This window comes from Haemaphysalis longicornis, unplaced genomic scaffold, assembly GCF_048455015.1.
Source record: "Haemaphysalis longicornis isolate Haplotype H1 unplaced genomic scaffold, Haemaphysalis longicornis Haplotype H1 scaffold_5, whole genome shotgun sequence".
NCBI classification, from domain to species: domain Eukaryota; kingdom Metazoa; phylum Arthropoda; class Arachnida; order Ixodida; family Ixodidae; genus Haemaphysalis; species Haemaphysalis longicornis.
The window spans coordinates 11,933,335-11,958,301 of record NW_027526385.1 but is presented as its reverse complement, the minus strand read 5'-3'; the positions used below and the strand labels follow the sequence as shown (position 1 = coordinate 11,958,301).

Here is a 24,967-nt window from a genome sequence, read left to right as displayed (position 1 = left end):
CTCACAAATCGAGGGAAACCCACATAGTAACCGGAAACGAACTAAACTGTGTCGCAATACGAAAGAAAACCGAGTACATCGGCGTTCGATTAGACGAATTTTAAAATAACTTAAAAATTTTCCCAGTCGTGTGACTGCCGCAAGACCTGTCCGGCAAGCGATGAATGGCGTCTCGCGGTAAATTTAAAAAACCCTAAATGTCGGCCAGCATGTGATCTCCGAAAGAAGTCACGTAAGACTCCTCGGCATGGCCCTACTGTGAAGCGGCAGAGCCGGTATCACAATCGCCAAAATACAGGAAATATTTAACCATTGAGCCCATATTGTAAAACACGTGTACAGGGGAAGTGCACCAATGAGAAAAAACAATCATAAAATTTGTGCAGGCACTGATCGTGAGCCGGATATCGTACATCCCGCAGTACCAGAAACTATACTTACCCACCCTGAAGAAGGAAAAATAAACACCACCATCACGGCAGCATATAGGGCAGACCTCAACCTCCGACTTTCACAATCACCGTAAGGGTCTTTAAACTGTGTCTCATAAAACCTTTCAAGAAATCAGAGAGGCCACTTTCCTAGTACAAAAGGAAAGTCTGGGAAAACCAAAATTGGGAACAGTCATCCTATAAAATATAGGCACGCCAACAGAAACAAAATGCTGGACGCCACGATGGATATGTCCCCGATTCATCGACTTTCCATAAAAGCGCTCCCCCTACTGAAAGACATAGATCAAAACCTACGCAAGGACGGGCGACAATTCAGTATCAGATTCCTTTGAGGAAAGTTTCAAAACCATGAAAACAACAGTATACGCCGATGCGTGGACGTTCGAAAGAGCAAAGGCAAGAATTGTACTCGAGCACCGTGGTAATCGCTGTAATTGCATTCCCTTCCTAAATACGGGAACTGAATTCTCTTTGCGATCCCCCAACTAGCAAATAGATGCGTCAGCATCACTGCACGTGCTCAGTAGACCATTAGTATCTTGGCTACAGGAGGTGTACTAGACGCTTGAGATAGATTATCCACAATGATAACAGTTCACAATACATTAACACATGGACAAAAGGGTCAGGAAGGGAGAGACGCATCTGAACAAGATCCACTCGAACTCGCATACCGTCTCCCTGTTGACCACGACTATCACACTCCCCTCCCGAAAAATATGAAAAACAGCTCCTCATCCTACGCTTACGAACACAATTCTTCCACGTGTCACACGGGTATCTCATCGTTTAAGAATCGCAAACGCTGCTCAGGATACAAACTAACGCTTATATATCCACAAATCTAGATCGGCGAATATGTTTGGTAGAAAATGTCCGCCATTAATTAGCTGGGCTAAATGCAGGCAAACACCCACTCTCTTCTGCGAAACCTGGTCATATCTAAGAATATCCTCAGGGGTAAACAACAACATTACAATTCAACTGATATCAACACATGAGAGGCTGCCTTGACCAGCTTGTCACCTCAATATCAGCGTCAGCTCATTCTGGGGTCCTGGAATTCTGGTTCTACCCATAGGGTCTACCCTCTTTTTATCACCTTTCCCTAACTTTCATTAAATCTTACTCAACAATGGCATATCTCTCTCTCTCTCTCTCTCTCTCTCTCTCTCTCTCTCTCTCTCTCTCTCTCTCTCTCTCTCTCTCTCTCTCTCTCTCTCTCTCTCTCTCTCTCTCTCTCTCTCTCTCTCTCTCTCTCTCTCTCTCTCTCTCTCTCTCTGTGTCATAAAAAACCCGGAACGCTCAGTCAGGCCGTCACGCTAAACACTTTTAAACGTTGACACTGTTGCTTCCTCTCTCGAACTGAGCAACAGCACACGGCCGCAACTTTACACACTCATATCTTAAGCCAGCAAGCGTAGATGTCCTCTGAGTTTCCCGTGACGCGATGTTTAAAACCCTTGCCGCTAGCCTAGCTCTGGTCACTGAACCTTACTACTTGGAAAGCATAAATAGTAAACGCAGAAACTCCGTTCCCAAACGCTCCCTCGACTCCGGAGTAAGGCTAGCGTGTCATAAATCTGGAGACCTAAACGCAGATATCATCTACAACTTTTTTATTCGGGTTTGATTACGCCACCTGGCTCCTTGCCGTCTTTATTGGCGTTAATATTATTCACGGAGACCCCGTTACAGAGCAGCTATATTGGCGGCACTCTAGTGTTTCCGCCATTTTGTGGAAATAATGTAATAAGTGGGTCATCGTGGATAACCCCCGGTGGCTGAGTGGTTAAGGCAGTGCACGAACTATTCTGCGAACAAGAAAGCCACGTCCCTCTCTTACTTGCTGGTTGGCCATTATCCCGCTCAGCCGCAAGCCGCTCTGACCATGTGCATGCGTTGCCCAGCGGCGGGTACGACCACTTCTCCTTTTAACACGAAAGTACTTTATTCCGGGATACACAAACATTTGAGTGACGTCATATCCGTCACAGAAATGACGCCAATACAACGAAGCAACCGGCCTGTAATGGGTGCACCCCCGTACACAGGGTCTTCTTGCGGGGAAGCAACCTAAAGAGTACGTTATACTTAGGGTTGTTCGTTTTCGGGTTTTACATTTTGAAACGGTAGTGTTTTACGCCGGGATACACCAGGATTTCACTGAAGCCATATCCGTCACAAAAATCACGCCAGTACACTTTTGCCGAAGCCACCCGCCAGCAGCCAACAACACAACAACGAACATTTATTGAAAGGGATGGCTCAAGGCCCCATGGGTAAGGGGAGGGAGGGCAGATGAAGGCCTCAATAGTGTCCCGACATGGAGGAGTCAAGAAAGAACTGCCACAGTGCGGATAGAGTCTGTCTGATGCGGCCCTTCGGACAGATCCAGTCCTTGTAAGCAAGTACCCAGGCAGGCCGATGTGTGACACGTGGCTCTACCAGACCTATGCAATCCCATACAAGGTAGTAGATGGTTGGCTTCAGCGACTGCCTACATGCGTAGCAAACGTACGAAGAGTCGGATGGGGATGCCGCCGTAGATGAAAGGTCTTCGGAAGCTGCTGCCGTGGAATTGCCGCGCCTCATTGCTCTAGTCAAGGTGTGCCTCCACCCGGCCACGACGTCATCAGTTAAAGCGTATCCTGAGCGCGCACGGTTAAGGAAGACATGTGCAGCACGGGGAAGCCCAGGAGACACTGGGTCCGGGTTTATGGTCACTGTTGAAAGGATCTCCTGACGGCGGCGCTGTTTGCGCAAGCGGCGTTCGCCATCGGGATCAAAGCAGAACTCCTCAGTGCGGGAGCCGTCAAGCTGCGGGCGGAAATTCCTACAGCGACGCGCCAGCAGGACGTCGCTCGCCAAGCATACCCTCAAGACAGCCGCCTACCCGCAAATCGTGCTCGTCTGCAGGTTTCGCTGCACATTTCACTTTCGTGTTTTACCGATTCCTATCACAGAGGAATCACTCACAGTTTTTTGTTGTCTCGGCATTCTTCCGTTCTGGTTAGCTTCGTTCATACAACGGGATTTTTTTGCGCAACTGCACGGCCAGTGCTCTCGGGCTAAAATGGCGTGGAGAACGTGTGGGCGCATATGTGGGTGCCATGTGGCGCACTTCACTGGTAAATAGTTTCCTTAGCGATGTTTAATCTAGTTATGTCTGAGTATTATCTCACTGCTGCTGCCCCTCGCGAATAGCGGTCATTAGCTGACGAAGCGAAAAAGTACTGCAGACGCCGAAAGTGACTGCTGTAAATGAATAAGGGCCGATAAACACTATTTGTTGATAAAAATATAGGTCTCTGAGTTACCGCCAAAGATTAAAAGGCAAAACATTTAATCTCCAGCAAACTAATTGTGTTCTCTTGGTATTTTGTACGGTTTGTATTGGTCAATGCAGCAAGCAGCATGTGACCTGCCTAAAGAGCAATGGGAACCCCAAAATCCGCATAGTTTTTTTTGTAATCTGTCTGCGCCAAATTATGGAACCTTTGACAAAAGAGTGGCGCCATACTTCAGATTGCTACACACAAAAAGCCACAACTGAAAATAAAATTAAGCGCTTCAATAGCAACGTATTTACCCGAACCAGTGTCTGTCGTGCTGTACTGTGCTCCTACACCCCCCCCCCCCCCCACTGCTGTTATCCATTCTCATTGCATCCTAGAAGTGCACCAGACGCCACGACAAGGAAGTACCAAACATTCTTAGAAGTACAATCTTCCTACCGCTCACCCGAATGAATTTTTGCCGTGTCTCTTCAAAATATGGACCGCACTCATAAAATACACGTCTCCAGTGCGCGTCGTAAGCTGAAAACAAAATTGGTTCGGCGTGTTGTTTGGGAAAAGGAGAGGAAACACGTCGAAGCTTAACTGCGAGAAATCAGAACCGAACGAGATGTGCAGCTCGAACACGCGATGGTAAAAGTGAGAGGATCGATTGGGACCTAAAAGCCCACTTCTCTTATGAAGCACCGCAAACGCCCTCTGCCCAACGGAATAGCTGTTTAGCATTAAGCATGGACGAAACATGGGCTCAGCAAGGCGAGCTGATACTATAGCTTTGAGCCCGTGCACGAAGACAATGCTTCGATTACTGGTCGATATGTTGGGCACACACATGCAGCTTTGCATCAGCCCCGGTTAATATGGTTTCTTATTGTTTGAAACGAAGGAAGCACACAATAAGTCCTCCCAAGACGTTTTGTGACACGTGTGACCTAAGGAATGTGGCGCTCCGAGTATTGCGCCAAAATAAGAAAGCACACCGCGTTCTGTGAACTGACCCATACATGCTACCCCTATAAACGCAGGTCAGAAATTCAGTGACCTTCAGCTCTGTTGAAAAGGATGACCCGCAAAGCTCTGCTACAGAGCCTTAACGTGAGCGACAATATGCTTTGCTTACGTCGTAGTCCAAGGGGTCTACGAAGCAAAACGCTTGTTTTAGGAGCGAAGCACCTTAAGGGCTCGGGCCGCCGGCGTCTCATATTGCCGTCGTCGTTTGTCGTCGTATTCGCATGTCGTCGCAGTACCAAAAGAACGGGATACTGGTTTTCCAACGCCTCGCGCTAGAACGTTTCATCTCCATGGGCAAGAACGCGTACTTAAAAAACACAACAGGACACTCTCGCGCTAGAACGTTTCATCTCCATGGGCAAGAACGCGTACTTAAAAAACACAACAGGACACTCGTTATCGTTCGCGCTTGCTTGCTTGCTTCCATTTCGCTCCGCAACCGGTTTAACTTTAAAATGTGCAGCTCTCCGTTTCGAATTTCACCAGACGCCCGTCTTCGTAACTGGGATGTCGCGTATATCCGTGCGCGCCTTGTGGCAAAAAAGAGGCTTACAATCTTGGAGTATGCCTATACACTGCATGCATGCTTCCCCCTTCCCCAGGTTTCCTGCCAGTAGAGATGACCCGGTTTTTTCGTTTTTTCATTTTCACTTGAGAATATTTCCTGGGTAATTCCGTGAATGAAAGTCTGAAGTAGAGTTTTATTCGAGTGGGAAAACATGAGCCTGTTCGTTTCCCTACTGTAGAATCCCATGCATTGGCAGCAGACGAGCTGGTGCGCTCGTCTGCTGCCAATCGGCGTCGTCGTGTCGTCGAGCGCACGAGCGCACGAGCGCTCGTTCTGTCCACGTCGTTCGTTTGTTTTTCTTAAAAAAGTGTGTTAATACCTAAAGCGCAGTTAAGGAACAGCAAACGAGAATCTTACAGTATTTACAACCTCACTCTGAACTATGTAATATTGAAAAGTAAATAAAACTAGGCGTGAAATTAGAGTCGTCGTAGCAGCTAAACGTCATATACTTTCTTTCGGGATGGATTCAATCAAAAAACTTAGAGCCACTTTCTGTAATGATACTTCCTCTGAATATGGAAGTGCCTCACTGTGCAACACTCACTATGGGAAAGCGACCTCACGAAGACGAAGATTACAACGATCACCTCTAGGTCGGTTTCAACTCTATACACGTGCAATGCGGGAAGACATTTATTAGGGCAAATATAGGCCGTCTTATATTAAACTGTGATGTTCCTAGAAATTTTTAATTTTTTATCAGTTTTTTTCATGCGCTGAAGGTGGGCGCACAGTTTTGCAATCCTGAAGATTTGAGTGCGCGCCACCACGTGGCTCTGCACTCGCGTGTGATTCCTGTCTACATCGCTCTGTTGCCGGAGGTTATCTGCTGGATCCTAGCCATAGACAGCTTTGCAGGAAAAGATTGAAGCCGTGCCTACGCCATACCATTTTACATGAGCAATTGTATATTGAGAAATATACATCAAAACGGCTCGTGTCGTTGATTCCACCAACGCGCTGCTCATTTTCCAGCTTGTTGTACTCAGAAAGCACGTCACCACCAAAATGTACAGCGACAAGGTCGTCGCTACCGGATCGCTCTTAACAAGAGAAAATGATTTTCCGATATGACGACAGCGTGTTAAAAAGCGTTGGATTAACTTTATTTTTTCCCTTGCACGGCAAGTTCCCATCCATGCTGTCTATTGTGCAGTGCACATTGAAGGAGTTGGCAAATAACTCATTCACTTCGATTGCTTCAAGCGAATGATATGCGTGATTGCTCTGCAGAGTTGGCAGAGCGAGAGTCTCTATAATAACATCAGCATATTGTGCGAAACGAACAGTACTAGCAGGGAGATGTTCGAGTACTTGTTACGTTGAGGCGGGCTGTGATTAAATCAATTCTTCATGTGGTGACCGTTTGGGGAGCAAGATAGAATGTGGGCCACTTTGGGACGCACAGTATTGCTTGGCAAGATTTCGTTTTTCCTGATTGCTCTGAGTTTGTCCTGTACAGCTTTTTTAATCTTTGAAGTAGGAAAGGCATGCGTTGCAAAACAGTTCCATCATTAGAGAGTGCAAAATACAGCTGTCGCCTGAAATTGTGGTATCAGAACGAATGCTAACTCTTGACCCATGACCTCTATCACCTGGTCTGGAAATACCTAAAATTTATACGCGTGCGCAGATGAGTCGCTGGTTGGATGTTTATTGTGGTTCGTACGGAATAAATCCAGTTGGAAGTTCAGCTCAGCCCTTGTCGTTCTCTCTCTCTTCTTGTCTCTTTTTTGTTCTCGTTTTCCTTCAATCTTGTAGCAACACGTACAGTTTTCCATGATAATTAATCAAACCCCCCACAAAAATTCAAGTCAAGGCACAGACAAAGTTGTACTCGCCTAGAGGACCGGTACAGGTGCCCGGTGTCGAGCACCTTGACGAATGTATTGGGAACCGAGTGTTCAAAGAGGTAGCCGTTCTTGGAATTGACGAAGATGAGGTCCGGCTTCCACAGCGCCGCGCGAACCTCGTCTGGGAGGACGCGCGAGGCGTGCCTTCTGGAAGCCGAGTTGCCGTAGCTGCCGTTCCCGAAGCCACCGCCCGATGAGGCGATGTCGTCCAGGAAGCGCGTCAAGTTCAGTCGCTCGTCCCTCCACATGTCGACCACGAACATGTGGATTCGGAACGCCTGTAGGGCACAGAAAACGTGTCCGGCTATCAAGCTACGTAAACATAAAGAAAACACGTGTTCCTTACGAACAAGGAGGAGATCAGGCAATGAATCACTTGGTTACTATAGCTCCTGCATGTAAAGATTAAGAATTAGAACTGCGCTAAATTGTACGAGTAATTTAGCGGGACTGCACAGCTAGTCTAAGTTTCATATCTATTCAAAGCAATATCATTCTGGCGTCGCTGGAAGCATCATCCATCCTAAACTAAGTATAATGGTTTAAAGTTATCATGATGCTGAATGGGCCGTAAAATTAGCCGATATGAGGTTGCGGCGCTGATTGAAGCCGCCTTCATTTCTCAATACGTGCAGTGCGTTTCGGCTCGAAGTTTTATATCGGAAGCCTGTCCTTCTACTGCAAAGTTGCTGCAAAGAACTGAATTCTGTTAACATGTACCCTGCAAATATGGGAAATTGCTACAGGCCCTTCACGTCATCGAAAAGAAATGACGTCTTCCTCGGCGAGAGATGGCAAGAACAATCTGTCAAGCAAGGAACAGGCGGCAGACGCTCACCGGGCATTGACTTTAATCATGTTGCTTGTTACTTACCATCGATTTCTATTCAAAAACCCCCGTGTGTACGAGATTTCGCCGCACGCGGCGGCCGCTTTTCTGATGGAGGCGAAAAGCAAAAACGCCCGTGTGTACGAGATTTCGGCGCACGATAAAGATCCCCAGGTGGTCAAAATTAATCCGGAGCCCTCCACTACGGCGCGCCTCATCGCCTGCGTTGCGTCGGCGCGTTAAACCCCACAATCAATCAGATTTCGCCGCACGTTAAAGATCCCGAGGTGGTGAAAATTAATCCGGAGCTCTCTACTACGGCGCGCCTCATCGCCTGTGCTGCATCGGCGCATTAAACCCTACAATCAATCAAGCCGTCGATTTCTATTGACCCGTCTAATTTGCTTCTTCATCCCTTTTTACGCTGCCAGTTCTTCACGGACACGTCCATGCTCACTCGCGCAACGATTGTTTTGTTTCCCCTTCTGGCTCGAACGTTCAGAGTTCTAATGGTGAGATGCCAGCAACGATTACAGAACATTCTGAGCTGCTAGCAGCGATAAGAGAGACGCAAGACAATGTAAACACGCATGGAAATGGCTCCGTAGACCAACGTCTTGCTTATCTGTCAGTGCTGTTTGCTTAAGCACACTCAAGCCGAAGATACGTTTTCATGTCAAGTTTCCAACAAGCCTGTCTAGACAAGAGAAATTATTGGCCGCGGACTACAGTTTTCTTTTCTTGGCCCCATCAGCTTATCGCTAAATAAACTTTACGATGCGTACCAAGTTCCCCTATTTTTATTTCTTACCATATTTTCTTCGCTGATATCGTCGATGTCCATTACCTGAAAGGACACATAAATTTGTACTGGACCACCTGTGGGGAGAATAAAAATAGTAATTTGTTAATTCATGGAACAAACAGCGCTTCAGTATGCTCGCTACATCTACGGCCCGAAATGTAAAATCTTGCGGGCCAAGAAATTTTTATTCAGTTTACTTTTTGCTCACCAGCTATATACTCATTTCCTTCGCGAAAAGCTTATGAATACAATAGCAAATATTGCCTACTATTCGACGAACAGTGTCAGGATATTTCGCATGTTACCATAAGCCCTGCCGCTGAAGGCTATTTAGTGAATGTTTTGGGGGTGAAAGCACCTAAAGACAAAACCGTCTTCACTTCAGGGTAACGAAGGATCAGTTTGGTAAGTCATGGATAGGACACGGAAATGCAGCTTCAAGGACATTGGATTTAAATTTCTGTTTCATCGCCAGAAGCGGGATGCAAACCCCTACGGCCCCACTTCCCTCCAGCATTCGGGGATATAATAAGTGACGCAGTCGTTGGGAGTAGGGTAGCTACTTCACCAAGTGACGTCACCAATGTCACTTGCCGGAATGGTTCGCTTGTAGGTATGCGAAGCCGAGTGTACAATTGCGTTTAGCAACTAATAACGGCATGATGAATAGAAAACTTCCGGAGGGAACATGAAGCTACGTAGCCGAGATGACAATTTCGCTATTGATAGCCTGGTCTGCCCATTAGTGTTTGTCACAACAAATTAACAAAACAAAATAACTCAAAGTGAACTTGCGATGCTCCCGAAGGCCAGTCTAATCCTGTGCCTTCAAGCAGTAACTCAGAAAAAATCCAAAGAAAAAGACGCTGTCTGGTAGGACGTGTACGTTGCCACCAAAGAAACGTAAGGTTGGAGGAAACAAGTGGCATAAGAATACTACCGCATTAGTAAACAATTCAAAGAATTTCTGTATCATTTTTTCTCGGCCTGGAAATTTTAATGGTATTTCATGCCCGTCACGTACAGCAATTTTACCATCAAATTCGACATCACCCCGCTACAAAGAGGAAACCAATAGCAATCATCCATCATCATCATCGTCGTCGTCGTCGTCCCGGAGTGCACAACCAATGTGAAAATGTCAGATTGTACGTATGTGACATCTTCCTGACATCATAAATCGTTTTTTTTTTCCATTTCTTATACAGGCAGCAAACCACCGATCCGCTCACAACCGTTACTTTTGGTGCACTACACCACTGAAAACAAGTAGGATGCATTCTGAGGATGTAAACGCTAGTTGAACGGCAACCTATCTGAAGAATAGACGTCACGAGCTGCTCCAAAATCTCTGTGACATATTCGTACCAATAGAGTACCAATATTTATTCTTCGCTAATATGGAACAGCTAGACTACTTCGCACACATGTGAAATGAAATATACAAGGGCGCCCTGCTTACCACCGGGGGAAGTCGGTGCCTCAGAACTATGGTAGTTTGGCGGCACCACCTCTTGCAATATAGGAGTTGATCGGCACCTGTGAACACAACAGCAATCTATCACACACGTCCACATCCCTCAGCGCCAAAAAATCAGTGCAGCCAATGTGACGCAAAAAATACTACTCAGTGTTATAAACACTTTGGCAGCGTCTAGGCAACCCGCAGGGTGGACAAGGCTGCGGTAGGTTTGTGTGTAGCACGCACTATGTTCGTTCACCTGCGTGTCGAATAACACGTCTTATCATTGTTTATTCTTATTTATTTGGATACACTGAAGTCTGATCTACCAAGCTTCCGTGGTGGTTCCCCCACATCGGGTGCAAGTCGCCGCAGTCGTTCAACTGCTAAGGCGTTGGTCTACTTTGCATGAGGTGTACTTAATTTCACGATGGTCAGCGCAGACAAAAACGGGACAAGAAGAGTATGGATGACAAGAACACTCACCGACACAGCGCTCGTGTAGTCCATTCTCTTGTCCCGTTTTCGTTAATGTACTCCCATCGCGTGAACGTACACCAATCATGAGAATACTCCAACTCGCCCGATTCACTACCATATTGCAGTTTATACTTCGCTTCCATTCCTACCGTGCCGGCCCTTTTTGATCGGTGACAACAAGAACACTCGTGAGTAAAACCTTTCGGCTCCTGCTTAAGATTTTCAGGTGGCAGCTCAGTTGGTTCCACTGCCTTCAACTCGGACGGCCCTCGTTGCCAAGGTGTTATTAAGTGTACAGTGTGCACTCAGGGTACGTGTTTATGTGTGTGAAGACTACTTATAGGTCACTTTAAAAGGTAAACTTTCATAAAAGCAAATAAACAAAGTTTAGTGCCAGATTCCAACGAATAAGTAGCCATCATGTCCTCAGATGGCAGAAGGATAATCGCAGCTGGCAAGGTGCGCTGATTGGTAGCTAACCTGACTGCGGTGGTCTCTTGACTTCCGTGATATGTGGACAATCTTACACTCGCCCAAACCAAATTTTTACATTCTCAATGCTGTACGCAGCTTTAACAGAAGTGTTGGAGTAGACACGAAGTTCTTCTGCATAAGACATCATCTGACCACTTCATTTGCTGCCTGCAATAGCGAGTGCGAAGTAGCTAATCAAGAGGGGCATCCCTCTCTAGCTATATTGGCAGCAGAATGAGCAATTGTCTGCAATGGTGCCTGGAGAACACGTGTTTATACTTTACGTCCGCTACTGCCCTTTAGGCACATTGTAGACAACTGCACGAAGTTCTCTACTTGGAAGGCAAGTAGAAGTAAGGAAAGTCGAGCAATAGTTGGTATGGTTGGATTGCGCAACAGCGCCAAAGAGACGAGGACAGAGACAAGACAATCTTGCCAACCCTCGCGTCCTTGTAGCGCTGGCCAAGCAAGGTGCTACATTTCCAGAAATCTATAAGCTGCCACTTTTTTACCGCTTCCCAATTACCACTTCCCGGTTTTAACACTGCGGTTGAGACTCGCTGCTCTAGAAAGCTGTGCAACAGCAAGTGCAAGGCGCGGTAGTCATGTGAAATGGCTTGCGGTATGGCCAGCTTTTCTTCCCCTACACTAAACCGGCCATGCGCCGCAGTAGTAGGAATGGTGTGCTCACGCAGACTCCTGAGTCACCATGCAGGAGTCTTCATACGCAAAGGCCGGGAAGCAGAGAGTGCAAAGCAGGAGCAGCAGACGTGGAAGCCAGACGGCGGCTGCGGTGTCCAGCGGTCTCACTAACTCCTGGCCTGGGCGGCATGCCCGCAGAGGGCGCGGGGTCGTCACGAGGCGCGCCAGAGCGGAGCGCGCTTCGCCAGTTGCCCAGGCTCGCGGCCCACCCTCATGCCTGCTCCCGCCGAGAGAGGGCAGCACGTCGTCCTTCCTTGAGGGGTGCTGGTCGCCTTGTCAGTGTCGCCACCGCCGATCCCCTACTGCCGGGATATTTGCGAAACCTGCAATGAGTGTGAAAACGTTTGCTGTGGTCGGGACGTCTTCGGCTACCCTCAATTCATGCTCGCACAGTGATCTGGAGTTTTGATTCTACAGTGAAAGCGTTAAAGCGACCCTGCAACACCTTTTTTAACTTTCTTCTACATCCTAAATGCTTTCAAAAGGTAGTCAACAAACATCCAATACTTATACTAGGACGTCACAAAGTACCTCAGCCAAAAATAACTGCTCTATGACCCTCAAATAATTTAGAAACTGAACCAAGAAAATTTTCTCTCTTTCCCGCTATTGGCGTTCTTCAAGCGCTCTAAATACCTCGTTACAGCGTTGTAGCTGCTTTTGGCCGGCTTTCTCTTAGTTGCAGCCATACACGCATTCGATAAACACAATTTTAAAAAAGTAGCAGTGGCTGAGTACGGCTATGCCAGGACTTACGTAGTGTGATCTAAGGTTCAGCTGGTTATTCTTAACTTTCCTGGTTGTCCAGGATTAGCTTGATTATCATGCTTACTGCTGCTCCAATGACACACACACGGTGTATGCATTATGTGACACATGTATATTTATCAAGCGGCTCCGGCGCAGCGTCACCAATCGCCCCAGAGCTAAGCTGGTTCCGCAGGCGCACGCCGGTGTTGCTGCGACGCACGAGCCATCGGCTCCACACCCGGCCACCCCTCGCATGATCATCAAGTGGACCGGGCCGCCACGTGCGGAACGAAAGTCGGCAAAGACGCTGGGCAGCGAGCAACGTTCTGTGTGCCGTGTGACGTCACTACTCGTCGCGCATGCGCAGCACGGCTCTCCAGGAGCCACGCGAAACTGCTTAACCTCGGCCAGTGTAGTTCACGCTACAAAAAAAGTAAAAATGCAAAGCAGAAAAACAAGGCGGATATGCTGCGACGAGCAAATCACGCAGTGCCGCTCCGGTCTGGCGATAACTATAGCTTTCGCAGTGCTACCAAACGCGAAGAAAAAAGTGAAAGGGTTTATTGAAAGTGTTGCAGAACCCCTTTCAAATGAAGCAATCGCCTTTTGAAATTGCTAATAATTAGGTTTTGTCTGTACTTTGTTTCTACGCCCATGGTCATTTCTTGAATGACTTTGTCGAAGCTTTCTTAAGCCCTGAGAGCAGTGTCATTTCAGTGGGAGAGAGCGAGAAACCTTTATTTTGAAAACCGCCAACTGTGCAAACGCTTCTCACTAGTCTTCAGCGCATCACACCGGCGAAATGCGGTTTCCTCCGTTAGGCCGCATAGTTCTTTTCTTAGGGATAGATCTGGGTCAGTCAGGGCGGCCTCTCATTACGAGGGTAAGGTGATTCGAGTGGTCATAAGGTGTAGGCGCGTGCGTACCGACGGGATGAATGAATATGACCATAGGATGGGATGAAACGATGCAGATGTAATGGTGAAATGGTGACAATCATACTGGTAGAATTGCTGATGAATATTTTTCTAGATTCGGGGTAAGTGATTGAGTTTGTAGCCTGCGGTATCTGGTGGCCTGCGGAGAACGCTTTATTATGAGCACGTCACTACATCTCGCCGGCGTGCTCGGTAAAGCACTGGAGTGAACATGAAAGCGACAACTGCAAGATCAATGACACTTGGGAGAGTTCGAGGGAGTTCATAATTGGAAATTTCACTGCTCGAGGGAAGGACTTTATAACAGGCGCAGTCTTATGCCGAAACCTTTATTTTTATTAAGGAGCCAGGTACTACTCTTGCTTACTCCAAAATTAGTCAGGTAGTCTGCCATGGTATACACCACAGTACCCTGGAAACACTGTTTATTGTTTATAAAAACTTATTGCTTACATTGTTTATTTCATAGAATATACTATCACAATCCCTACTTGCATTGCATCTTGGTTTCTGCGCATTCATATGTTTCTGCCCACATTGATCACCGTCATAAAGTTGCAATCATGTCCTGTCGAACAAAATTTTGTTCTCAGTCTTTCATTCCTCGCACAGCATATGACTGGAACCACTTTCCCGGACGAATCGCCGCCATTGAAAACCATCGACAGTTTCGTATAACTTTAGCTGACATTTTTACTTTAGGAACCACATAAACCTGTTATACACTACCTTTTTGCTACATTGTATGATCTGTTCTTTTTGTGTGTTTCTAACCCACTCCCCTCAGTAACGCCTCTGGCCTTGGGGGTAAAATAAATGAAATGAAATGAAATGAAATATGCAGTAACTGCATCTTCGAGTCCCATTGTCACGACATCCATCGGCATCCAGGCTTTTTTGACACATGGTGCCAAAGCCGACCCCCACCTCCCCCCCCCCCTTCTAATCTCGAAATCCTTAGTTATCATGCCCCATTACAGCGACCAATTACGTATAGGCTTTAGAGGTCGAAAATGTGGAGGTTGTGTGGTCACACCGCAAAAAGATAGCTGAGGAAGTCGTCCTGTGACAAATTTACTGACAATTAATCGTACGCGACCAGTATGTGTCAATGGTATCACAAAAATGGTAAAAAAACAATACTCGCAGAAACATACGCCTGCAAGGAAAGGAATTCCAAATTCATTTAAAGGGACTCCGTAACACTTCCGATAAACTCTTTCACTCTTTCCTTCGCGTCTGGAAGCACTTCGAACCAGCACGGAGCTGCATTGCGTGATTTTCTCGTCGCAGCGGATACACCTCCGTTTTCTGCTTTGATTTAGCGGATTTCTTTTCAAAGTGTCTATAGAATGCATTCATTTCTGCAACTGAAGGAATTCGGACAATAGCCGCTACACCGCTGTAATGACGTGATTCCAGCGGTTGAACAAAGCCAAGACCGGGAAAGAGAGAAAAATCTGTTGAGCATGTTTCCGAGTTATCTAATGGGCACAGAGCAGAAATTTTTGGCTGAATTTTTTTGCGACCGCATAATCAATGTACTGTATGTGTTGGTTGACTACGTTCTGCAATCGTTTAAGGTTCCGAAAAATGTTGAAAAAAGTTGAAAAGGGTGTTTCAGGGTCTCTTTAAAATAAACTTTAAACCAGCAAACCAAGGCTAACCAAAGCTTGCGGAGAAAACGCCGCTAGCCTCAGGGGTCCGACTTTTTTCCACTTGTCTCTCGCACCCTTCGAAAACTGAAAATATTCTTTCTCTGTTTTTTTCTTGTAGCATGCATGTTTACCGTCATACGGCATAAAGTTTGTAGGTAGCTGCGTAGCTGCGTTCTGTGCCGGAGCATACAAGCTACGAAATCAAAGAGCGACGTGTGTGAATTTCCTGCGTGTGTGAAATTCATGCCGACAAAAGAAATATGTGATCTTCGCTTTTCAAAACCTCCTCTTCAAAATAAATCTACTGACGCTCCAACGCTGTTCTTCAATGAGAGCACCGCTTTCAGTTGGCTTTTTCAGGGCCGTGATTGCCGTGTTGAGAGTGCTAATTCTCACCAGTATATCAAGGAAGAAGTTCATCTTCCACGAAATAGCTCGGAAACAGCCGTTCCGAGAAGTACGATCAATGTGCAACTGCACAAACCCAGCCCGTGTAAGAATATATCTCCTGGAAAAAGCCGAGCTTCAGCGACGGTATTATAGCGCGAACGAAAGCGGGCAGTTTGTATCGATTTGTAGGGCTAAGTGTTCGCCTGCGTTCGAGGGGAAAAGTGCGTCAAGGGCATCCGACTTGACGGTTGTCATCTACAACTGTTTGCCGACGACACGAACCGAAGGGTCGATCGGCAAGCCATCAGAGCTGCGAAGCAATTCGTCGCATGCTGCCATCGGGAGGTTTATATGAAAATATGCGTCAAGGCCGGGTCATCGAATGAATTTTCTATGCGGCTTTGATATCTACATGCCAGGTATATGCCCCCTACAAATTTCCTTGCGAGTGACAAGGCAATCAAGAATTTGCACGGTTTAGTAATCGCATGCAAGAAGACAAAAAAAATACTTCTCAGGGTCGCATACCTGATACGAAGTCGCCATTGTGCTACCTCTACCTGACGGTTGTTTCAGCCATTTATTTGAGTTTAGTTAGTTGTTTGTGTATTGACTCAAGGCCAGCAGCGGACAAAGACCGCCAAAACAAGGCTATTTCTTAGGAGTAGTGGGACGTATGAATAAAAAAATTCCCCGCATTTCCCAGCGGGGAAGAATGTGAAAGTGCGAATGCACGAGTTGAATTTGCGCGGTTCGGTAATGTTCGCGAAAGAGAGATCACACACACACACACAACTACAAAGAAAGAAAGATGCATTTATTCACAGACACCTATTTGTGTTGTCGTTGTACTTGATTGCTAGAGCGGATCTCAGCTTTGAAATTTCGTGTCAGTACTCCTTTAAGCGGGTGCATTAGCCCTTCTCACGCCCGCTTCTTGGCCAATCCCCCACGTGGGTATGTGCCATGTCAGCGGCCAGGCAGCGCGCGCCCATCTCCCCCCGTTGCCAAGGAAGACGAGGAGCGCGCGCACCCGCAGCTGTTGCTATGCGGACGGCGGCGGACGCTTCAGGCTCGCTTAAGAAGTGCATTCGCACTTAAAACAACTTAAAAGAGGCAGTAAAAGTGAAATCGAAAAGTGAAGTGCGGTAAAGAAAAATGACATAGCTGGTGTAAAGGGCCAGGCTGATATTATGGGCGATAGAATGAGAGAGCGACAGAGAGAATCAACTTTTATTGAGCCCATTAAAATGGTTAGTGCATAGAGACACCAGACGGGGTGGAACCTTCTTCGCGGGTCCCGTATGCGCGGAATAATGGCACTGGACCTCAAGGGGGCCTTCGACAACGTGTCCCTCTGCAGCGTGCTTGAGAACTTGCGCAAGAAGGGCTGCGGCAGCAGAACGTACGGTTACGTCAGAGACTTCCTGACAAAGAAAACGGTGACCATCCGGATAGGGGAGGAACAGCCGGAGCCGATAGAGCTCGGCGATAGGGGCACCCCTCAGGGGTCGGTCTTGTTGCTCCTACTCTTCAATCTTGGCGATAGAGAACCAGTTGTAAAAACGAAGTTTCTGAAAGTTAGTTTAAAATGCGTTTGAGTGGGAACGTAGGTTCGTGGGATAAAAAGCGAGGGATGGGGTGGTATTTGTCGTCTGTACATTCCGGAAAAGTGTTTGTGTCGTGTTGTGTCGAGGGCCTTACATGTAATTAGTATGTGAACCACGTATAGGCCCTCTCCACACCTCCTAGCTAAGAATACTTCTGTGTGCTGTCTTATTTGTCTGTTATGTATTTACCTAAACACAGTTGTATAGTGCGAAGTTTGTTGTCTGCTGTGTATTCCATGCTTGCTGCCAAGATTTACGTAGATCCCTTCTTACCAGTGCTTTGAAGTCGATGTAGGAGACATAGGGTACGTCCACGGTGCTGCGGAGAGTAGCTGCAGCGGTATTCTGGTCAGCCATTTCATTCCCCAGAATGCCGCTGTGCTCCGGAAACCCGCAAACAATTATTTTTAGCTTTGAGTTATTAGCAGACATCAAAGCTTTATTGTTGAGCACGATATTTTTTCTTGGTTTAAGGGAGTGTAATGCTGTAACTGCGCGAAGGGAGTTTGTGAAAATTATGGAGTGTTAAGTTTTAGTGTGTGTGATGTGTTACAGAAATTTAAATACCGTGAGCTTCTGCTGTGTAAATACTGCTGTTTTTGTGTAATGTCCTTGTGGTGGAAAAATGGGAGCCATGTGCAGCACGCGACATGGCAGTAGGCGTTTTAGATGCATCGATATAAAAGGCAGCGAACGGGTAAGAATAGCGGCTGTCTCGGCCACAAATTTTTGCTGAACAAGCAACTTCACGACGGAAAGGAAAAGTAGAACTTATGATTAGGTGTGCTCTTGGGTTCAAACGTAATTGGCTGTTGTGAACTTTAAGCCCCATTTGATCATAATATTTTTTCCAGCAGTCTGCGCTTTACATGAGATACACCTGTCTGGATGTTTGAGTCGTTCTGGGCCAGGCCACAGGAATTCGTGTCGTTTTGGACGCTATCATTGTGATAAAATTCAACAAAGCATTACGCTACTCTTTCGGGCTTATGAGTTTCTACTTGCGTTCTTGCGGAATACAAACCTCCGCACCATCTGATACAAACTGTATATGACTGTTGCAGGCACATTTAGAATTAGCATTAAGCGTACCTCAAGAGATTCAGAATCCTGAAGCGAGAGGTGCAAAGCTTGAACATAGGTCTGTCGAGCCAAGAAGCGAAAGATCTTTACGGGTTTCGAAGCCTATCCCGCACTTTTTAGCCGCGAATATTTGCTACTGAAGTATAACATATTATGGCTATAAAAATTAAGACAAAAAGTAAACACGAAACATGCTTTTAAATTTTTTTTCGCAAAATATCAGCACTTTTTTACAAATAGACAAGTAATACAGTAAGTGCCTTTTGTCAGCAGTCTGTTACGCAAATAAACGGACTACAATCTTTATAAGTCGAGCGATCAAATGAACTGTCTGCTTGCCTGCGTTTAAGCCGTGAAAGCAGCGCATCTCAGGACGCAGTGTAAGTCTACACCGTGGTGCCCGAATGTGTGCCAGTGAGAGAAGGAATTATCTAAATTCGCTTTAACGTTCTTAGAGAGAGTCAAAAGGGCTCTTTGAACTTTAAACTGTCAGTTTCCAGTGTCACGTGAATGGCGTTGAGTAATTAGTACAAAAGCGTTGGCCCAGGGGAAAAAAACCGCTGTGAAGTTCTAACAGATATAGCTGCAGCCTTTCCAAGGGGCCGGACCTTATTTCAAAACCTGTCGCCAGGCCCCATCCGACGTGTCGTGTCGTGTCGGTATTACACAGCTACACCTTTATCGCCCAGCGATCGCCGCTGTCAAGCTGTCACTGTGGCTGCGCAGAGGGCGCTGCAACCCGTCGCCTTCTGCGACACGTGACAGAGCGAGGCTCTCAGCGTTGCCTGCGTGAAGGCATTCATTTGGCTGAGTGCAACGCCTGGCTCCGCAGAAAACGCCTCCCAAAAATGGAGAAGCTCCCACGCCAGGAACGCCCGTTTCGGTCCTGGAGAGCACTCGCCGGAGCGGCCGCGGTAATGGCCTCATTAGACAAACGTCATTGCGCGAGGGACGGCATGGGAACGGGCCAGCGCACTCGCTCTTCTCCTCTGCTAGTGGCCAGTGTCGTCGGCCCTCGGCAACAGGATGGGAAGGGCCGTCCGCTCATGCTCCCCAAATTAGGTTTTAAGAGCAGAGCGGTTTAAACTAGAGTAGCGTAGAAAACCGGGCTAGTTGGTACAGTTCCACCTTCACAACGCACAAAAAACGGGACGAAAGTGAAGAAAACACTGGGCAAGCGCTAATGCCAGTGTTTTCAGCGCTTGTCCAGTATTTTCTTCTCCATTGTCCCGTTATTTGTGCGCTGTGAAGATGGAACTCCTTAAGCTCCTTGTTGCTTCGTCCAACAACAGTAAAAATACCGCGAAAATACAGAGCGCACGTGAGGGTGCGTGTCGTGAGGAGCGCCGGGCGTCGTCCAGGATTGCGCATGGGCTTACGCCACGTGAGGGACTTGCAAAAAGAAAAGAAAGAACACCGAGTGCACCTCAGCGCGCCCCTCGTGACGAGCGCGCAGCATCGTTTAAACTCTGCCTAGCTTTCATGACGCGATCTCGTGCGTGCTCTTCTCCTTACCAGTTCACGCGCCTTCGCGCCTGAAGTGAGGAGCACAGACGCCGAGTTTGCGCTACAGACGCCGAGTCTACGAAACTGGTTGCCGCGGGTTCTAGTGTGTGCTAACGCCGTCCACTTTGGCACAGACGTGAAAGCCTGCGGACGGAACGATCCGGGCCTGCCAGTCATGAAGACCAGTCAGTGGCAAGTTCGGAAATAAATGTAAGGTGCAACAGCCGGGTCTACGACGAAGGGAGACGGCCGCCAGCTCTGCTGTTTCTCCGGCCTTACACCGCTAGTGCAAGCCGCGCCCATGTTTCAGCAGCCGAGCTGTGAATAGCTGCCCTGCGGCGGTCATCGATGTCCGTCTGTCTACGCTTCGTCACGGTACGGAAAAATATTCGGCTCCAGTTTCTAGCGAATGGTCTGTAGCTCTCAATCCAGTGTACTCATCTCGGAAAAAAATATGCTGAAAGTAGCCGCTGAAGTTACTACCATTACGCCGAGTTTCATTTGCTTGTCGTCATTAGTTAGCTCACAGCAAAGTTGCAAAGTACAAAATTCCCGTCTTCTGCCAATGCACGACCGTGTACGGAGGAAGTGTGTGTGGTTCCAGGAAACGGCTGTAACTCTTGAGTTATCAAAATTGTCCCGAAACAAATCATATGAACATCAGCCGCCACGATGACTCTAACATTACGGCGCGTTTCAGGACTCTGTTCGAGCCCAACGGTTCTTGGCCGACGGCCAGCACCGACCGCTTCGCCCAGTAAAGTTGCTTCTCTATCTCTCTCTCTCTCTCTCTCTCTCCCTCTCTCATCTACTTTTTGTATTTACGTAGTTGGCGGTGAAGTTGTAAACATTGTAAAATTCCCGTCAGCTGTCAGTACATGGGCTTCTACGAGAGGCAAACGAAGAGACTCGTGTCTGTCCGTTATAATAAACTCTAGTCCTCCCAAGTTACAATCGGCTAGTTAACTAGGAATTATGCTCACCGCAAATTACAGAAAAACGTGTTCTCTTTCGTGCATAGATTCATGGATTTTGGTAAAACCCGCCATCGCCTCGCTGCTCCTCCTTCTCCACAGACTCGAAGGTCTGATGGATCTTTTGCGGCCACTTTTCTCCCAGTACGCATCATGTACTAGGATCGACAAAAACTACGAGGGCGCCTAAGCAATTCTTATGGTGTGCAAATGCGACCGCATTACTTGCCGCCGAATGCGTCGCTGTCCCTAGCGTTGCGGCTTAGTGTATGAACGTTGTTACGACGTAGGTCGTCACTTCGCTCATTTCGCTTCGTTGTGATGGCGGCGTGCATCATCCGCTGCGAAGCCTTGAGTTTCATACTAATATTGTCCACGTAGGTGGACACCACCAAAATGTTACGTGGCGGCAGGACAATGATGAGGCGAACCATGGGCGACGATGAAGTGATGTATTCACAAGATGTTGCCGCAGGGCGATGCAATCTATTTACAAGCGGCCATGATTGCTCGGGCGAGCCGCATCCTCTTCGTCGTCTTCGGTGACGGGTTATGGCGCTATGGGGCGTTGTCCACGTAGGTGTTCCGTGACATCACCCCCCCGGTGGAGGACGACCATCCCGGTCGAGGCCAGGGTAAATACAGGGTGGCGAAGCGGATGAGCAAAGCGATGAGAACATGTAAAATGATGTCCTTGCCGCCACTGATGATGGTGATGGTCGCGATGAGCACCGCCCCGGAACAGCTGGGACCACCGCCGACCCCACGAGGCAGCGTCCAAAGCTTTCGGAGAAGCGTCGGAGATCTGGGCGGGGGGACGTCGTCGGCTATACGTCTGGTCGTGGCTGGTCAGTTCGTCTGATCTCGGCGGGGCATGGGCAGGGGACACGGGGCTGGGGAATGTCGCGTCCGTGGCTCACCGGGGCTGGGGCGGGCCGACGCTTTCCAGGAGCCAGGATGAGACTGCTGCATGAGCCGAGACGGGGTGAAGCTCGTGGCCGGGATGGGACTGTACCCCGCACCTCCACCAAAATGTTACGTGGCGGCAGGACACAGATGAGACGAACGATGCGATGGAGTGAAGCGATCTATTCACATTATGTACGGTGCGGCCATGACAGGGCTCGCGCAAGGTTCGCGCGAGGCACTTCGTCGTCGTCGTCGTCATCGTCGTTAGTTCATGGAGCTGTCAGGCATTGTCCACCTTAGTCCCGTAACAATATATATTAGAGGGAAATCTGGCGCCACTGTCCAAGGGACCCGCGCTTCAGCGAGTGTTCTGTCATGTACCGGCCAGGCACGTTCCACTTGTCCTCGGCATGGCTCCTGAACAGGCTGAAAAGTGGCCTCTGGCTGAAAAAAAGCAACAATATTACTCTAAAAGATTCTTGAAATTGGTTTTGTTATTATAACTTTGAACTTCCAGAAAGGTTTATTTGTCAGTAATTATTTCGAAGCTTTATGCACGGTGCAGAAGAAAAAAATGTCACTTTTCTGGCTTCGAGGCAAAAAAGAAGCCATATGGCTAGCTAAGCCAAGTAGGCGAGGAACGGCGCTAGCTGCAATGGCGTCGCCCATCGCGACCCGCGATCGCAGCGCAAGATTTCCCTCTACTATGAAACTCTATGCTGCGAAGCACTGAGGCGGAAAGGTCTTTTCGACGCCGTTCTGCGCATGCCCAGTCATTCCCTTGCAGCGTGTGCTCCTTTCCTTTGTATTTCATTTCTGAGGCATGCGTTATGGAACGCATTGTAGTCAGCGGGCAAAAAAAAGCCTTGTCCGTTTTTCTCCCATGGCGTTCCTGAAGAGTGATGATGACGGCGGATCGTTCGCACGGTGAGCCAAGTAATGCCCTCGCGTTAGAACAATGCCGTGCAATTGCATGTAATCTCCATATAACTCTCAGGGTCATAACTACCTGCTGCTGCACGCACTGAGATAGATGTGAATCCCACTCCTTGCGAAGGGATTGCATTGCACTTCAGCGGCGAAAGCCATTGTATTAATACGACCCCGGCGTCCTGTGTCCGCCCAAGTCCCGTTGTCAAAAAAATTACACCATCTTCCCGTGGGGAACCCTGATGAGGATGCGAAGAATCATGGGGGTTCCGTATGGTTCCATTGTGTTGCCGTTATGTTGAGTTATCTGGTGTTTAGTAGCGCCAGAGGTAATTCCGCGTCCGGGTCCACACTGGTGGCAAAGGTACGCAAGTACTGTTGTGTTACGGTGAGTAGGCGGTCGTTCTCGAGGCGCCGAAACTCGTCCATCATGTTCTTGTCGATGTTGCCGTCTCCGTGGTAGAATCGGTAGTCTCCGTCAGCGTTGCTGAGGTAAAGGTTGTTGACGTTGGTGCACCGGCTGAGAGCAACGTACACGCCCTTGTTGTTGTTGTTGTTGTTGTTGTTGTTCCTTGATATTGGCGCATACCCAATCAGGGGATCGGCCAAACATCAGTCGTTAATTCGAATGAGATTACTGCCTAGGTGGATGATTCAAAGAAAATTAGAAAAATTTGGAAGCTTTTTTTTCTTTCTTGTGTTGGAGTAATTGAGTTTGAAATTTAGTCAATATTGAAACAAGTAAAGGAAATAAATAAATAACTAAATAAAGAAAAATAAGAAGAACAAGGAGACGAAGAAGAAGAAGAAGAAAGGGAGAGGAGGATGAGAATAATAATAAAAAAACAGAAATGGATGCTTTTGGAGGGCTCAGGTGAGGTGCCAGAATAAGATGCGAATTAGGTTGTAAATCTTTTGGAATTTTCTATGAAGCGCAGAAGAGCAGAAAAAACATCCCGGCGGCAATATCCCGTTTCTGAAGCCCCAAATGATAAGAGAGCCGGCAATGATAATGCCAACCCCAGGCGATGAAGCGGCACTTCAAGGAGCTGACGTCTGAGGCTTGAAAATCGTCGACATGACAAAAGGAAATGGTCGACAGACTCTTCTTCATTACAGTAACTGCACATGGCAGACTGAGCCAGACGAGACCTGTGGAGGTATCTATTCAACTGGGGCACACGACATCGAAGGCTCGTTACAATCGCCTCCAGGTCGCGTGAGGGGCACCAATTCGGATTCCAGGAGAATTTTAGATGAGAGAAATCTTGCAATGACAATAAGACTGATTCGTGCTGCCCTTGCAGCTTCAACAATCTGCGGAATCTTACGGCGGCTAATAAAGGCGTTGTCTCAATGACATCGACAACAGGCCTGGAGAGTGCTACCCTTGCCAGTGAATCTGCGGTCTCATTAAAGGTGATTCCCGCATGCCCAGGGACCCAAAGAAGGTCAACTTCAGTAATATGAGGTGGCAGAAGGGATCGAAATGACCGTAGAAGAGGTGAGTCTTTAGGAGAAGAAAGGGCTACGCCTACGGATAGGGAATCTGTAACTATAAGTGGAGACGACATCGATATGTCAAGCTTACGTAGTGCCAAGACAATTGCCAAGAATTCCGCATATAATATAGGGATATAATCCACCAGACGAACCGAAAAGTACCAATTTAGGGAAGGGGAAACTATACCTATTCCGGATTTTTCATCTCGTTGAGAAGCATCTGTATATATGATAGTACCTTGCTGAATTGAGCCCAAATGATCTTGTAGGATACTATTGAGCAATCGGGCAGGTAGCATTTTAGCATTTTGGGGAAAGATGTTCCGGAAGTTGACCGTTATCGTATGACCCCTATCAAGAGATGGGAGTATGTTATTGAGCGCAACCCCTAATGGAGACACCAAGCTTTGTGCTAGAGTAACTTGCGGTCGTTAGGACCTGGGCCACTGGGCCGCCAAAAACACAGTTGGCTCAGCTACAAAGATAAATTGTGCCCTGTTCACCCCCGTGCCATAGGCTCTCAGGAAAGTATCCACGGTGAGTATTCGAAATCGGTGTATCAGAGGGGGAACTCTCTTCACAGCTTTGTCTTCTTCTTCTTCTTCTTCTTCAGCGGTTCCCCTACGGCAAGATGACGACGGTGGTTGAAAGCGAAGCTATCTCGTGATGGATTCTTTGGTTGGCCAATCCGTAAGGGCATCCTGCCACAATCATCAACAGAGGCGCTGCGGACGGGGAACGGGCGCGGGACACCCCCCCCCCCTTCCCCGAGCAA

At 47.7% G+C, this 24,967-nt stretch overlaps 1 protein-coding gene across 1 annotated transcript in view; it reads right to left on the bottom strand.

Annotated features, from left to right (window-relative positions):
* LOC144139048 (glycine receptor subunit alpha-4-like) overlaps nt 1-24,967 on the bottom strand; it is a 68,417-nt gene that overhangs the window by 23,809 nt on the left and 19,641 nt on the right. The window contains exons 2-5 of the mRNA XM_077671539.1: nt 11,931-12,264; nt 10,286-10,362; nt 8,830-8,897; nt 7,178-7,467 (exon numbers count right to left, since the gene is read on the bottom strand). Of these exons, the coding sequence (XP_077527665.1) occupies nt 7,178-7,467; nt 8,830-8,897; nt 10,286-10,362; nt 11,931-11,950 (455 nt within the window). The 5' untranslated portion in view covers nt 11,951-12,264. The remainder of the gene's footprint in view (nt 1-7,177; nt 7,468-8,829; nt 8,898-10,285; nt 10,363-11,930; nt 12,265-24,967) is intronic.